The sequence below is a fragment of the Cydia strobilella genome, chromosome Z, assembly GCF_947568885.1.
Source record: "Cydia strobilella chromosome Z, ilCydStro3.1, whole genome shotgun sequence".
Classification (NCBI taxonomy): Eukaryota; Metazoa; Arthropoda; class Insecta; order Lepidoptera; family Tortricidae; genus Cydia; species Cydia strobilella.
This window is the reverse complement of record NC_086068.1, coordinates 49,800,579-49,818,135: the sequence shown is the minus strand read 5'-3', so window position 1 is coordinate 49,818,135 and position 17,557 is coordinate 49,800,579. Positions and strand designations below refer to the sequence as shown.

The window sequence follows — 17,557 nt, the reverse complement described above, 5'->3', positions numbered from 1 at the left end:
TTTAAAGACTAAGACAATCAAATCACTGCCATAGTACACAATAAAACATAATCGGATAATATTGTCATTCCACTTAATTTGGCCCATTTTTTTAATAATCCGTGTTTTATATATTACTAAATCATTAAAATCTTACAATACAGCATAGTTATTATAGAAATAAACTACAAAATGTAGTTATAATTTGGCAGTATGAATAAAGACTACGAATTGCGGCGCGAAGCCACGAACGCGAGTGTGGACAGTTCACTAATCAGCGAAATCGACACCACACTCGCGTTCGCGGCTTTGCGCCGCGATTCGCGCACGAGTGTGCAGTGGGCTTAAGGTAAATATCACGTGTTAAAAATTAAAAAAAAAGAATATTGGCGGGAAGCTCTTGTTGCGGCTTTGCAATTTGTTGCTGTTTTACGATTGTTATTTTTAATAATGTCGTCGAGTGAGGAGAAAATTACAGTCTCGCCTAATACTTTAATGGAAAGGAAAGCGAAAAATGTTATTGAGCAGTTATTGCCGCAGAAATCCAAACAAAATTATCTTACTGTATACGATAATTGGAGAGCCGAAAAACTAGTCGATACTTTCTCGGAAGGTGTTTTCTTAACATATTTCGACGAATTGTCCAAGAAATTGAAGCCGCCTACATTATGGAGTGTGTACTCTATGCTTAAGAGTACGTTGTAGGTGAAAAACGACGTGAATATAAAACCCTATGTGAAACTTACATGTTTTTTGAAAAGACTTTCTAATGGGCACAAAACCAAAAAATCAAAGGTTCTCACGGCAAACCATGTGGAAACATTCTTAAACACCGCTCCCGATGCTCAATATTTGGCTACAAAAGTACGTAATATTAATTTCCGTTTATTCAACATCTCATACTTTGCCTATCGAAATTCAAAATGTATTTTATTTGTTTGCCATTGTTTTATTTTACTCACAATCGAAGTGAAAAGCAGTAGCGGTGTATAACTCAGGCACAAACGCCTATTTTTATCCTCGGCTATATTGGTCCTCGCTGCCGCTCGGACCAATAAATTGCCTCCTATAAAGATAGATCGCTTTGTGCCCTTATTGTACAATCTACTATTCCTACGGAGCCGTATCATGCGGAAAGTACTACTTTTCCGCACTAGTGCTTTTTGTTTTCAATTTTTTTTTTACAGTACTTATGGTGCTACTTTCTCGCACTAGTGCGGAAAAGAGCACTTTTCCGCACTAGTGCTTTTTGTTTTAAATTTTTTAATAATTAAACTTATTTGCCATTATGTTTTTTTTTATTTACTCGCACAATGCATAGTAAAACATTGTATGATACACGTGCGTAAAGATGATTTCCGACTCGTATTCCTTTATACACCCGCCGCTCGCTTTGCTAGCTCGTGAATAAAATTCCACTCGTCGGAAATCATAGACTTTCCGCACTTGTTGCATAAATAGCTATTATAGCACTGTGTACGCGGCAATTATAGATACCTAAGTATGTCAACATTGGTATGACTACGACCTTACCGGATTAGAACTGTGCTGCGCGAATATGACTGCCTTTTATCGCTGGCACGTCTCGTAATCTAATCGTCTAATCGCTCTTGCAAACAGGTGAACAATAAAACACGGCAGTGATTACAAATTCCTCTATTTACATAATAATTAGTTTAAAATAAGCGTACATGGCATAAAATTATATTCAATTAATATATAATTTTTATCATTTTCTATAAATTAGATATTTGTACTATCAGATAATGTTATAAAGTACTGATACATGTTATGGGTAGTGTGACTAGCAAAATGTTTTTTGCTGAAATATATCAAATTGTAATAGTTTTAGTGACAGTGGGTCAAAATTTTAAGACTTAAATTCTTAATAATTATATATACTACTTACTAGATTAGGCTTGGAAACAAGGCTTTAAAAGCCCAGAGTTGTGATAATCAAATTACAAGCATTAATTTAACCATTTTGTATTAAATATTATTCATAGTCAATTCTAAAAATACAATAATCTAAGGTGTAATAAAAATGAGTATAAGGTGTTATACCGATTACAGTAAATCGATATTTCTTAATTTCCCACTTGAAAATTTACAACATTTACTTTGCTACGTGAGCAAGATGATTTGTACTTTTATTACCGCTTTTCCAAATAGATTCCCATGATGCGACGAGACCATATGCCTTACGCACGACGTCAGTACCTACCATTTTTCGACACATGGGCCACGGCGAGTGCGTCGCTACTCGCTTTAGCCCGCGCCGCGCTGTCGCTATCCTCAACTGGAAGGCTTCGTTCACACGGCATTGTCCTGCATGATTTTTTGCATTATACGTCTTAACGGATAAATAGTAGCACATACTTTGTGCATATCGAATGATCTTTAACGTATTCGGTTCGCAGTGGCGAGTAGTATGGTATTTTCATTCACACGGCACGATTTTATACGTTTTTTATCAAATAGCAATCGAACAAGCCTCTAAGGGCCAGTTGCACCAACCATAATTAACAGACTGATCAACGTCAGCCAGCAGAGAACTATAAAACTTCCCATACAATAAAATTTAGCGAACGCTAAAATGGTGACAGACGGTTTGGTGCAACCCTACCTAAGTCTACTAAGTCTAGTACTCGAGCGTCTTTCGGAGGGATCGCACGTATTTAGTTTGTGTTTTCGTAGTTATTTCAAAATGGTTGACGAATCTTATATAGATAACGAATTATTAATTAATTTAGTGAAAACTTTCAATAGACATCCGAAAGTAATTGAAAAACTTAGTGTCATCGTTCCTAAGTTTAGCGTATAAATAATAATTTTCAAATGTTTTATTTCGCGCTGATTCTTTATTTATGGGATGTACCCAAAACCTTATGTTTTGTTGGCGGCGAAACCGTTGTCGCCATCGATACCAATATAAAAGTACAATGAAGCGTGGATTCATCACAGACGTCTGCCCACTGCGACAACTGCGTGAAAACTGTCGCTATTCGGCGTGAAAACGTTTTTTAAACGAATGAAAATCTCTCGTGTGAACACCCGACTGGTGGTACGTTTAAAATCGAATACGTGAAAAAACATGCAGGACGTTGCCGTGTGAACCTAGCCTTCGGTGTTGATGGATGGCAGCCGGACGGCCATGCACCGAGTCGGTGGAGACATCGCACAGATTACATTAATGCGCTGTCGGACCTTTCCCCGACGAACAATCTTACATTACTCGTACTACTAAACTAAGCTTATGCATTGAAAATTCAAAATAATATTATATTTTTCTAACAAATTAATCACAGAGATTTGTTGTATCCTTGTATCCTCACTACCTCTTAAAACCGTCGCCTTTCATACTCGCTCACATGTTCTTAGTACAATTGCATTAAAAATTTAGTGCCTATTCCTATGCATTACAAAATAATGTAATAGGTATAATACAATAGAGAGTGCCTAAATTAAAGAGAGACAATCTTTGTACTAAACTAAACTTGTAATTAATAAGTACACGCAGTGTGAGACTTCGTCGCCAACAACGTTCCGTGATGGATACTATTTGTGATGAGTGGGATTACATAATTTGTGATACTAGCTGCTTCATGTAGCGTGAGAATCGGACTATACATACCTATATAACGAATAACACAAATTGACACTTGCACATAAATAAGGACAACACAATACATGAGATTCCAATTGTTTAAAATTGTAAAATAGTCATATAGTTAAAATAATAGATATTCATTATATTAGATTACCTGTAACATTTATTAAGTGTAGGCAGACATGAAGCGGCCGGATAACTGTATTCTTGATTCACGACATTGTGATGTTGCATTCATTAGACTCAGCTCTATATTGGCCTAAAGGTTGTGAGAGTGGTAGATGACTTAGCCATATCAACTCATTCATACCTACTTGGTTCGTATTGAATTAGTGACATAATTTAAAAAAAGCTATAACTCCCTCGTGAGTTATAGCTTTTTTTTTCAGAATTCATAACTCCTGCGGAAACAATATAGGCCTTAGCCAGTACACCTACATGAAATAAGATCTTTTTCGAGCAAGTGTGATGAAAACGTAAATTGTTAACGCGAATCGGAAAGTAAAAAATGTATCGGCATGACGCAGATGTGTCCAAAAAGTCGCGTGATCATTTCCAAATTTTAAATCAGGCAATAAACCAATAACCATAAAATAATCTACTTTCGGACTGGAGTTGACATTTAACGATTGTAAGCTTGCCGACGACCCCTGCGTTTTATCAATCGATGTGTCTGACTGAGTGCATGCGGCTTAGTCATATACACAGCCTGATTTGTTAAACAGAGTGTCACCTTCATCAAAGAAGTCGTTTCCGAGTCCAAATACAGTATCATTGCAACAGGCGATTGTAATCACGTTAAATCCGTTTAGTCAGCCTATTTTTCCCTAAAATTAAAACCTAAGTTGTTATTATAAAAACTAAAATGTGATGTATACTCAAGTCTCTGCATAATATTGTATAGACAAGCACGGTCTACGTATTTTCATATATTCACGTATACAATCTCCTGTTGAAGTAAGTATCGACGCTTAACGATTCACCCGTATAGTTTGCACTCATTCCACGAGTCCAGGATTGTCAGACATGATTCCGCTTCAGCTGATCCTAAACATGAAGGAGAGCCAGTGCGACCTGTAGTCGCGCGCGCGCACGCACGCACGCGCAAGCATCCTCCGCGTCGTCGCCCCTGACGCGCGCTACGCGTTGGGCCGCAGGCGCGAGAGCACGCACTCCATGGCCGCCTCCACGTCGTCGAACACGGGGATGCCCTCACGCTTCGCCAGGTCCGACAAGTACGTCCGCCCTCGGTTGTAATCCTGCACGGCTACTTTGCTGTACTGTAATGTCAAATACCAACAACATTACTTACAATTACAAATTCACTTATATAAAGCTGACATTAGTTTTTGAATCAGCTTGAGATCGAAAAAAATCGCTAACATAGAGTGTGTATTCTCTTTAAGTTCTCTACAAATAGGGTACGAGTAAGTAGTGATTTTTAACCTTTGTGAGATAAGGGACTATTTGAGAAATTCACATTTGGCCAAGGACGACCATTACGGTACTGAACTAATGAGTAATGGTCATGGTATATGACGGTGAGAATGAAAGTATTTACCGGATGCGAGGCAGCAGGGTCCATGGGCTGCACGATGAGCACCGTCTTGGAGGTCTGCAAGCCCATGTAGTGCGCCGCCAGCACCATGGTCGCGAAACACGGCGCCTCCGCGCTGATCGAGAACACGAGCACGCGCGACCCCAGCAACTGGTCCTCGTCGAACGTTCCTATACCAAACCCAGGTCAGTTAATTTATCAATATTATAGGACTCAGGTAAACTCAATAAGGCTGGTGTTATGGGTACTAGATGAAATTACGTTACATAACAGACAGCCGGTTAAATACTTAACTGTACATAAACAAATAAACATTCAAATAAACAATTCTGTAAATTTAAATAAACATTCATAGCTCGAGATCAAATATCCGTGCTCATCACGCAAATAAGTGCTCAGTAGGGATTCTAACCCCTGAATCTCCAGCTTCGCAGGCAGAAACACTACCTACTAGGCTGCGGAAGAAGAAAGGAAAAAAAAAAAAGATTATTTTTTCCTTAATCGCACATCATAGTTAGTCGTAGAAGGCTCTTTTTTACCACGACGTCGTCAATCGATTTGTCTACAATTCTACATTGTCCGAGTGTCACTGAAGACATGACAATAAATTAATGAATAAAACAATATGGGGACAATCAGACGCCATTATGGAAAAAAGAAAAAAATCGAAGTACTATGTCGAGTGGGGTATCATTTTATAGGGATTTGAGAATCATCTGTAGGTTTTTTGGTCATTTTCATTTTCGCTGTCGGGTTTTCTTTATTTTTAAAATTTGGTTGTTAGAAGGTGGCATCACATTTACATGTTGTGCGTAGGACGACTGTCATTTCGTGGCTTAACGAGTTAAATGACACCACCTGACAGGTCAATTTAACAGTCAATGGTCATTTCTAAATTTAGATTTGAACAGAATGTAATTACGCATAACCATTCCAACCCACAAGCATCTGTCATTATAATTATACCTATATCTTCTGTCAACAATAACGGTCGTTTCTTTCCATGAGATTTCTGTGGGTTGCAGTTTATACGAAAGCACGTCTAGTATTCATCGAAATACAGTCGGCAATAATTTATTTAATATATTTATTTGTAAATGTCACAATATATTTACAACCTTTTTTTTATGTCAGTCATAAACTATGGCATGTCATTATTTACATTTCGCGTTTTCCGCCGATATTACATTAGTAAGCAGTGACGATGACTATTACTTGTTTATTCCTACTTTATGAGCAAATTAGCCGATACAAACGTTTTACATGACTCAATAGACAGGAAATGGGATACTTTTAATAAGTTCGATAAATTTAATTAATTTAATTAGGCTGATGTAATATTAGTATAATTTACGATCGATCAAATTTTTTAATTATGATTAATTGACGTATATAAATGATACCTTTATTTTTTTTATTAATAATAGACGGAAAGTGGAAGAAGAATTCGTGTACCTAAATAACTGACCACGAGTCAATTTTCGCTGATATTGTAGATGTGTACCTTTGAAGGGCTGCGGCGTGACGTCATCGGTGACGTTGTAGAAATCGCTGGCACTGAGGCGGTCGCCGGCGGGCGCGGTTGCGGAGTCCGTGTCGCGCGAGCGCAGCGTCACGTCCTCGGATGACTCGGGCGACATGGGCCGCGGCTTCTTGTCGCGCCGCGGCGACTCGGGGTGTGCGGGAGCCGAGCGTCGCGCGGGCGCCGAATACATGCGTGCGTAGTCGTTGGGCCGCGGCATTATGTACGTGTAGCCCTCGCGGCGCAGCGTCTCGTCGGGACGGGTGCCGCCGGACTGTCACAACAATTACAAATTATTAATTATCTCTAAATAATTAAGTATTCCTTCCCTGTGGAAGACGATTCTACGAGGCTAAGCCTAAGTACGACATAGTGACATCCACAAGTCAACAACGAGATATTGACATTTTCTGGGCATAGTGCAATTTATTTACGGGAAATGATACTTCTTCGAATAAATCACCAAAACTTTACTATAATTAGGAATATGTGATTTTTTTGGGAAAGCATTTTAGCTTAGTGCGGCCTCGAAAAGGGTTAAAAGTGTCTTTTCAGCCAGCTTAACAGGACCAGAAGAGTTTTCTTTAAAATACTATAAACCATCAATTAAATGTTAGGCGGAGAGTTGTATTTTTATCCATTTTAATATTTTGTTTTAATTTTCACTTTTTATGACATACATTACTAATTTTCTACCGATTTAACTATGTTATAAAGTTGAAAATGTTGCCCTATTGGCCATAAATTTGTGAGTCATTTGCATAGCCTGAGGCGGTGAAGTGTAAAGTGAACGAACGGAAGTTGTATCACACCTACATTGTTCAATAATCTAAAATAAAATATGAGCAATAGTGTAATAGTACAAACGACTGTAATTAAGTTGTTGCCAGACAACTATGATTATTTATAAGCATAACGGGGCCATGAATTCTTGATTTTAATTATATACTTATGCCTACTTACATTAAGGCATTTAATAAAAAATATTAATATTATCATGTTTTAAGTATTTTGACCATTTGATATTGTTGTAGCCACATATTCAATGAATACACTTCATAATTCACAAGAAGTGTTATTATGAATGAAAACCGACGTAACTTTTACACCCCTAAGGGCAACTTGCACCATACCACTAACCCTGGGTTACCAGTACAATTTGACACTGGATTAACGGTTTAACCGGTTAACCCCGGGTTAGTGGAATGGTGCAAGTGGCGCTAAGACAGCAAAGTTTTTGGAAGCAAATGGTTTTCTAGAAGGCTAATGGCGTTATTCATAAACGCGTTACTGGCCTGAATTAGCTAAGAATCGTTTGTATTTGTCTGTCCTTTTGACTTCTGTATTTGTAAGAAAGGGATAAAACATAATTTGACTAAATCAGGCCCGTAGTTTTATGAATAAGGTAGTTAAACTTTCCAATGACATGTTAACATGTAAGTTAAATGTTAGAATAAGTGCCAGGACTGCCAGTTGCACCATCCGCAATTGACAGACTGATCAACGTCACCCGGCGCGGCGGTTCACTGAAACTTTCCATACTATAAAATTTTGCGAACTCTTTTAGCGATGAGCGATGACAATGCGCGGTTGCACCAAACGGTGCAACCGACCCTAAATGTTTTCGGCATAAGACCCATAAAAACCGGCAAAGTACGAGTCCGGCTCGCCCGTACAAAATTTAACTATATTTTTTATTTTTTTTACAAATTTATAGTTTTCAGATTTTTCCCTGTACAAACAGTAACTGTCCACCGGGTGGACCTTATGCCTTTTGTAATAACGTTTACAAACTGTCAGTTAACAGTGTGTGTGGCCGATGGTACTTGTATTGTAACACGATATTACTTGCCAAATTTCATAGTTCTAGGTCAACGGGAAGTACCCTATAAATATTGATTCTCTTGAGTGTCGAAATATACGTTTTTTGCGGCATAAACGACCGTATCTTTTTTTTACGTTAACTTAGAAGTTTGATTTTTTCACAGCTTCAAGGGGCTGTAGACTCGAGTATATGATTTTAATTTCAACTCAAAACCTCGAATCGTTTCCGAGATAAAGGGTCTTCACAGACAGACGGACGGACGGACAACAAAGTAATCCTATAAGGATTCCGTTTTTGCCTTTGAAGTATGGAACCCTAAAAACTAGGTACTTTTAAACGTCTGTCTGCGACTTTACCCGCATCGAACTGGGAGTCACCCCTCGGAATACAAAATTTCCTGCTATATTCCAGGAAGTAAATATAATTTTAACCCTTAAATGCATGATTTTTTGTATAACTTTTTAATAAATTGAAATAGATGTGTCATGCTGTATAAAAGTAATAAATGTGATTTTGGATAGCTGCATATTGAGCCACGGACCATCAAATATACGATGCATATATACATCATTATGCATTTAAGGGTTAAATGAAATAGTCGTAATTAAACATTCCTATATCCTCCTAAACTCCTACATCGCCACCGCTGTCCGACTCGCTCGTTCTCGTTCATGTATACGAAATGTGCACACATACCGGGAAGGTTCCGCCGAGGTAGACGTCGTAGGTGGCCGCCCCCAGCATGGCCGGGAGCGCCTCAAGCCGACGCTCCGTGCCGGGCGTCAGCACCGAGTCACCACCGCTCTCGGGTTCACTTCTGTTCCCGCCGTTCTGTCAAAATATGACATACTTTCAAATACGTCTAAAACACCGAAATGTACTTACTCTAATGTACTCATTTGAACTCCGGTAACATTGAACGGTCGTTAAAATTATTTTCTGTGCTACTAACTGGCCGCTAGACCCCTGCCTGGGCTTTTACCGTGTAAGTATTATGTTTTTAATAGTGAAGGTGCCAATCGCGAGATCAGAATATCTACGAACCTAGAAGGTAAGATCCGCCGTCCATACCTTGGGTATAAGGAGAGGAAGTTTGCGCCCGCAAGAGCGCAGCCGTGCGTTGTGCACGCGCAGGCCGGCGGGCGGCGAGCTCGCCACGCCGCGCTCCGCCTCCGCGCCGGCCGTCGCTCCCGCTTCCTCTCGGCCATTCCGGCTTTGACTCTCTGTAAACAACATATTCACCTTGTATATTACTTCTAGAAGTAATGTTTTTTTGGCTTTAGGTGTTCAAAGCACAGCTTTTTTATTAAAGTAATTTGTAGGCTTTTCTAAAAATCTCGTGCTAGCTATCATGAATTAACTTGTAGTGTACGTGACATGGTATGAGCTTTTGAAATAGTGAGTAAAAGGACCGATGTTACATACGAGTAGATATGTTTCTTCATAATCAAAGTATGAAATAGGTGTAGTAAAAACACATCACACAATAACCTCATATGGAAATATTTTCTGGATTAAATAATTTCATTCAATAGTCAAAGGTCACTCAAGGCTGTTTCGCATGCACATTATGTAAATTGAGAAAATCACATTAAAAAGAAGGAATGGAAAAAGTGTAAAGATAAATAAGAGCTCTAGCCATAAAACACAAAAAAAATTGACAACATAATAGGGGCCTTTAAAAGAAGCGCATAAGTAATTAAAAATGTATGGAGCCTAAAACTAACATTATTACATTTGAATAATAATCCCTTTTATCTTAAATGGCTTTTAAAATCCTTTGACGCACTATGTTAGAAGAAAAAAATACTGTTGTGATAAACAATCCCGTGGTCTGCCAAGATGTTTCGTAACTGACAGTCAAGTATATCGAGATGCAAACATTTATGTCCGAGCTCGCGGATCGCTCCATAGATTTAGATCGTAACTACAGACATGAATTTCCCTAAAGTAAAAATATTTAACATTGAAATACGTAGTTTAAAGGTAAAAAATATTATAAGAAGGAGAATTCTTTATTATGGATTATTTTATAACCACAATATTAGCTCAAAATGTAATGTATATGTGTAAATGTAATGATAAAAAAGTTGTCCATAAAACGTGATTTATGAAAGCATGAGTATTAAATAACGTTACAAGCGCTATGCCGTAATCGTAGCCGTATAAAGAAACTCCCGCGTGTACTTTTCAATGAAACGTGTGAACTAAACGATAAGATAAGCTACTATACCTAACTATTAATGTTGAATGAGAACGTGGCGCTCGACTCCGATCAAGGAGCTACATTTGTTGTGACTGTAGCAGACTCAATAGGCACGTGTATCTAAACACATTCCATTCGTATTTTTAGGACAATATGTCAACTCAGTCTTACGAATCTAAGAAAAGCAGAACACAAACAAAAAAGAAGTGTATACTTTTTATAATAATCAAACATTTCAAAGACAGATAGATAACTAACTATAGATAGATTCATCAGAGATATAGTCTCAGTCATCAGTTTTGATAACTTTAAACTGCTGGATCGATTTTTGTCAAACATAGCTAAGAACCAGCGCTTTGATCGGTCCATCCGTTTGAGAGTTACGAAGTCACAGACAGACAGACATTGGCGTCAAACATATAACACCCCTCTTTTTGCGTCGGGGGTTAATGACCTCGGTATAACTTAATTTCTTTTCGTATCGCGGGTACGGCGACAGATATCATCTCCATACAATTTTAAAAGTAAAAAACAAAATTGTACGTCAGCTGTCACCGTACCCAAGCTATGTTAAAAATACTATAAATAAATAAATCATAGTACCCATAGTATCAATCATAGTGTGCCGTCCTATCATATCAATACCATTATCATTTATCAACATGTACATTTACACATTTTGACGTAAGTATGTACTCCACGTGTACATACTTACGTCAAAATATGTACTTACGCTTGCACGTCTTATTAAATGATGTTAGTTTTGTTTGATGAACCAAACTTGTTTACCGAACTTAACTGGAACGCAGTTATATCAAGCTAATTACTCAGAGGACTCTCTCGCGGCAGTTTAAGAATTTCAGCACCTACCTACCTGCCCAATAAGAGCAATATATAACATATGTACTAAATGTTGGTCCCAATTTATAACTTTTGAAAAAAAAAAAGTTCGTGCGTTCAAACAGGCACTTCCGATCAAAGCACGGTTACAGATTAAAACGGTCAAGCGCGTGATTACCAAACAATTTTAGGCTTACGGAGCAAATAAAAAAAAGTTCAACTAACTAAATTGCTAAACATTAGAATGGTGCTTCTGAATGACCCCCTTTTGTATGATGCTAATGTTAGATAAAATGCGTTGAAAATGTCTGAGTGACCAAGCAAAAGCCTTGTGTACAGCAAGCAGCGTACGCGTACACGCACCGGCAGCGAGCGGAGAGAACCTGACGCAGAAGGAACGGAAGGCGCGCCGCAGGCGAGCGGCCACCCCCTCTGCCCGCGGCGACTGACTGGGCCCTTTAAAAAACACATTGCGAGTCACTGCCAAGCTCCCTAATCGAGGCCACTGGGTTTCCTTTCAGCAGGTTTTTCGAGATTTTCCTAATAATACGTACGAAATAGATCTATACATACACGAGATAAATGTTAACGCGAATTAAATTCGTCATTTTGAACGACCCGTTATATCCCAACGACGTTCTAATTATACTGTACGTTTCGTGTACATTGTACAGTGTCATGCACGATAAAATAGTTATTAGAGAAAAATGAGACAATCAAGATAGGTCAGCAGTAATGATCTAACATCATAGGTACCTGCACCTACCGGTGCGTTAGTATGACGTAGCGCCCGTGAGAATACCGCTTGGGAATGAGCTAAGCAATGCATCACAACTGAGTTCCTGGAACATCGTGACAGTAGTTACATATCGTTAGGTGACAGTCAAAACTAACGAATTATGTACTAAAGAATAATTAAACAAAAATCAACCTTATATATAATAATATGGTTCACTATGACTTAATAGCCATAACAATAACTTGTGGTAGTAATTGGTGAGATTTGGTTGTCTCCTGACGATATGTGTGTAATGGTACTATGTTATATTGACAATACTACTGAAAAGTATATGTGTCGTAGTCAAAGGTCCAACTTTGCCGCTTACCATAAGGACGAGATTTTCGTAATTGTATCTTTATACGAATAATCTGTCAAAGCGTCCTTATGGCAAGCGACAAAGTGGGACTTTTTGCTTGCAAACGACACATATGGGCATCCATAGTGTTTGTGCAGGTTTTATATGTTTTTTGCACTACTATAAATGGTTAATAATAGTGTACCATTTGCCTCGTAGTCTTGAGTTATGATAAAGTTTAACTCTCTCTATTAACTTCTTCACTTCATATTTTTAAAACTCACGTCAATGAATATTGTTGATCAAACGATCACTTCCGTAATGTATTTATTTATTTATTCTACCATCACCTCAAATCACTCGTTTTTTTTTGGGTTCCGTACCTCAAAAGGAAAAAAACGGAACCCTTATAGGATCACTCGTGCGTCTGTCTGTCCGTCTGTCACAGCCTATTTTCTCCGAAACTACTGGACTAATTATTTACTCTTTATTTTATTTATTTATATTAATAAACACAGCATAACAGTTAAAACTAAAGCACTGTGAAATTACAGATTACACCTAGGCAATCTAAACATACAATCAGAAAAGTTATAAAGTAAACATTGATAATAATACTAACACTGGTGACACCATGTCAAACAAAGGAGGGACGAAGATCCATCTTCTCACTGAACCTCAGGCATTCATCACGCACTACCATCTACCATCCATCTACTTGCAAACACATCAGTCACATCACACTCAGGCGGTGATGCGAGAAGTGCATTCAAGCTGTGTAAAGCTCGAACCAAAGGAGGGAGGAGTTCGAGAAGCGGGCACCGCCAGAAGGCAGCGATCACGAGGACGAAACTCAATTCTAGTGGTAAATTTTTGTTTATTATTTACATTGTATAAAAAAACGTTATTTTAGTTTATTAAAAATTTGTCTGTAATACCTATATATTGTAAAAAAGCCGATATTGTTTAAAAAGGGCATGTATGTATTAATTTTGTTAAATATAGTTTTAGTTTTTAGTCTGTAACATTAGAGAGGAATATTTTAATAGTTGATTATTTGTAAAACGGATTATTACCTAATGTTATTATTTAACTGAATAGTAAAAAAATGTTATTATTGTTTGTTTTAAATATGTAAATACATACTTGTCATGAATCCATCAAAATGTTTTAATCGCAATCCGTCCCTGTCCTTTACCTGGTTCGTGCATCGTGGCGAGCGCGGGCTAGTCCAACGCTAAAAAAACCAGTGTAAGTGCGCTCTCCGATAACGCGCCTTTGTTACGCATATCGATGACACATTTTAGACTGGTTCTGTAGCGTTCGACTTGCCGGCACTCAGTAACCGCAAAGACCACACAGCTAAGGAATATGTTTTCCCATTAGTTCATTTTAAACCTTATTGCAATCTCCATAGAGTGGTAATTGAATAACCGGTTAAAACGGCCATACCATTTTTTTATGCTAGTAAGTAGCACGTGCGGTTTCATTTAACAATAGACAAAGGATAAGCCGAAAGGGGACTGTTTGAAATCTACGAACTATAATGTGTTGGGACAAACAGACGCACTACTTGTGTTGTCAATTCGACACACACAGTCACCGCGTAAGATGTTATACAAATTGTAGAGAGAAGTGCAGAACATCGTCTTACCTCTAGCGAGTAAATCCCAACACTCCCAGCAAGATTTTGGTGGGATACAGAAATGGGTAATACCCGTACAATTTTGCGTTGTCTCCGCTACCTGCTTAATTGTTGATACTCGTATTATCGTTGGTAGGTTTTTAATAAAATAAAATTCATTGACCGAGAGCATGTCACGAGTGTCACTACTAAGGATTTACTTTACGTGTTAAGATTAATGATGTCAAGAGGCATATTAGCAGAGCGATAATAATATTAATAATAATAACAAGAACTGTCACACGAAGCCGGTAGGATATCCCGACTGTTTCACGGTAAAACCCACAGGCCACACCCACGTCGCAAGACGGAACATGATAGCCTGCACCAAACAAAAGCTCAGCTAAATGTTGAGAAGATTACCTTGTATTTTTGTTATAAACTCTTTAAATAGCTTTTAGTACATATTACGAGTATTGAAAGTGACATTAATCCGAAACTTGAAAAACGTAAAATTAGGATAGAGGGATTTGTCAAAGGCTATAACATAACGCTGAAGTAGTTTTTTAAAGGACTTAATTCTTCGGGTTGTCATTCTAAAAGGTCGCGGTGTTTGATGACTGAAAATAAGCCGAATATAACACCTCGGTGGATTATGACAAATTTGAAAATTTCGTCTTCAACTTTATTTTTGACGTATAAACGGCGGTCAAGTTATCAAGTCCTGCTTATGGACGTTTTGATTATTCAATTTTGTTATTAAATAAAAACATTGTCAAAAGAAGTATGTTGTACCTATAAGATAAGTACATGCCTTATCGGGAACCTTTACATGGATAATTAACTAAATACGACCAAGTTTTGTCGCGTGGGATCGCTGAATCCTTGCCGTTTACTATTCGTACATTCGTTTAGATACATTTAATAGGTATGTTATTTTACCTCCCCTCTTTAACCCTATGGTGAGGAATATCCTTGAATAGGTCTTAAAAAACGAATAGGGGTCTTCAAAACCCATTTTTTGATTAAGTGAGTATTTTCAGAAAAGAAAAAGTTTCTCCCTCCCCCTCCTCTCTCTAACTTTCAAACCATGGGTCTAAAAAATATTAAACAAAGCATATTAATCAAGACTTTTAATGAAGCGAACATAATCGGTAAAACCGTTTTTGAGTTTTCCCAGAAAGTCTTCCCTTTTTAGTAAGCAGAGGTAGGTTTGTTTAAAAATCAACTAATAGTCCCCATTCAAGGCTGTCTATATTATTGTGACGGACGGGTAACTACGGAATCCTACACTGAGCGTGGCCCTGCATGCTCTTGGCTGTTTTTTTGGTTTGTTACGGTTAAAATTTTGTTAGTTAAAAACCTGTAGTCGTAACGTATGTCATAATGAACAAATTTGTTTTTTTTTTTCATTCAACGATCAATCAAACCATTTACTGTAAAGAAATTACATTGTTCAGTAGAAAAGGTTTTTCTCAGCTTTTATCAATTCGGGTAGTATTCCAATTTCACACACGCAATACGGAACTACAAGGTGGCACGTTCAAAGCGCCGTTTACGCTGTATTACGATTACTATCAAATCTTATCGTATTTAAGATAAAACTACCTATCAAATGCATAATGTAATGTATCTAGAATATTGCGCAGTCAAAGAAAACTTATCTTCAAGCTTATTGCGTGAAATTGCTGATAGGTTGGAATTATCAAAAAAAGTAGCACACACTGTCAGTATGTGAAACCAAATCGTTCGTTTTGTAAACCGTAAGTTTAAATGACTATCACATGGACTTACATGTAGTTGTTTAAGAATTAACTGATTCAATCATTTATTTACCTGACTAGATAAGAGTGTGGTAGTGACAATGAAACTTTTCCATAATAACAATTGATCGTAGCACTAACCTGAGTCAGCTGCGATTTCAGCAACGGCCGCGCAGAACGTGTCAAAGTCTACAGGGTCGACGGCAGCGGGCAGGCTCCTCTCGGCGATGTCCCGCGGCACCCGCGTGGCCTCCTGCAGCGCGTCCACGGCGCGCTGGCGCGGCAGCTTGGAGCTCCGGCCGCCCGCCGCGTCGTACAGCCGCCGCAGGCGGTGGATGTAGTTGCCGATGTTGTGGCGCGGGTGTGTTAGGTTCCGCCCTCGGAGCACGTCGCCGGCGCTGTCGAGCGCCGACGAAATGTCATGGAACGTGGGTAAACCTCTCCTCTCTACGGCTTCTTTTAACGTCGCACGCGCTCGCGATAACTCAATGTACTCTCTGAAAAGAATGGTAAATAATTAAGATCGTCGGGCTTCGTTCGTACAGTTCCCCTCCCTGCGGATTGATATCTCAATATTTCACATAAAAAAATATATAAACACGATCAATATTAAAAATTCGCATTGTGATTCCGCTCTATCGCAAACAAACATGCGCCGATATCAAAGTCAAATCGCACAGCTCTGAAATATTTGCTCGCTTGCTTATTTTGTCAATCAATCTAACCAACTCAAACTCAGAGGGCCTACCGCGAACCACGTTCGACGTGTTGTCTCTGTCTCACTTGTAAATTCGTACGTAAGTGTGACAGGGAGGCAACACGTCGGATGTGGTTCGCGGTAGGCCCCCAGTACCTACCATCAAACGTGGCAACATTCTGTAAGCAAGTTCACGTATACCTTTAGTAACAAGGAACATTGCTTGCTAAAAACATCAAAGCTAACGTTTTATAAATGATTTATATTTACTATTTAGTAAATGCCACAATTTTTTACTAAGGGAAGACTGGTAAAGGTTGCTTAAAAAAGGTACCTACCTAATGTTACCACGGTTGGCGGTACACAAATTAAAAACAAATGTACGCCAAAACTTAAGTCTTGGTAAATAAAGTTTCATCATCTCATCGTACTAGTGACATACTTAAATAACCATAAGTACCATTTTCGCTTTGATTTGCTCTACAGATGGCAGTTAAGTGTTTCTTACAATACAAATCTAAAATGTCAATAATGTGTAGGTATTATTGAGATTTGGTTTGTTTAAACAAAAAGTTAAAGTTGCTAAAATATCATTGTATGAAAAGTTGAACTGCACTTAATAAAATTAAGTACAATCACCATCGGCACCATATTCAACGTTGACAAATTCGTTAAATTTGTTCGACACAAGCGTCCCAGGTCCGTCCTGTCCCGTAATAGGTTTTTTCTTATTACGAACCTTAATCTCAGTAGTACAGTAATAACCAATGACTGTAATTTTCAGGAAATACAGACGATGGGAGCAAATCCCACTTCTTAGCAGTTCGCATTAAAGAAGACGGGGCAAACCGCTTCAT

At 38.3% G+C, this 17,557-nt stretch overlaps 1 protein-coding gene and 2 long non-coding RNA genes across 12 annotated transcripts in view; 2 read left to right on the top strand and 1 right to left on the bottom strand.

The window, feature by feature from the left end:
- Positions 1–17,557, top strand: part of LOC134753987 (uncharacterized) — a 234,832-nt gene that overhangs the window by 139,198 nt on the left and 78,077 nt on the right. The gene's annotated exons all lie outside the window — the stretch shown is intronic.
- The window catches only part of LOC134753988 (uncharacterized), a 146,518-nt gene that overhangs the window by 82,166 nt on the left and 46,795 nt on the right, over positions 1–17,557 (top strand). The gene's annotated exons all lie outside the window — the stretch shown is intronic.
- Positions 3,241–17,557, bottom strand: part of LOC134753945 (uncharacterized) — a 102,035-nt gene continuing 87,718 nt past the window's right edge. For 9 of the 10 annotated variants that reach the window (XM_063689968.1, XM_063689966.1, XM_063689962.1 and 6 more), the window contains 7 exons: positions 16,145–16,500; positions 11,904–11,996; positions 9,566–9,717; positions 9,191–9,325; positions 6,652–6,943; positions 5,151–5,317; positions 3,241–4,869 (listed from right to left, as the gene is read on the bottom strand). In XM_063689968.1, the coding sequence (XP_063546038.1) occupies positions 4,729–4,869; positions 5,151–5,317; positions 6,652–6,943; positions 9,191–9,325; positions 9,566–9,717; positions 11,904–11,996; positions 16,145–16,500 (1,336 nt within the window). In that variant the 3' untranslated portion in view covers positions 3,241–4,728. The remainder of the gene's footprint in view (positions 4,870–5,150; positions 5,318–6,651; positions 6,944–9,190; positions 9,326–9,565; positions 9,718–11,903; positions 11,997–16,144; positions 16,501–17,557) is intronic. The other variant, XM_063689964.1, reaches the window with a different exon arrangement.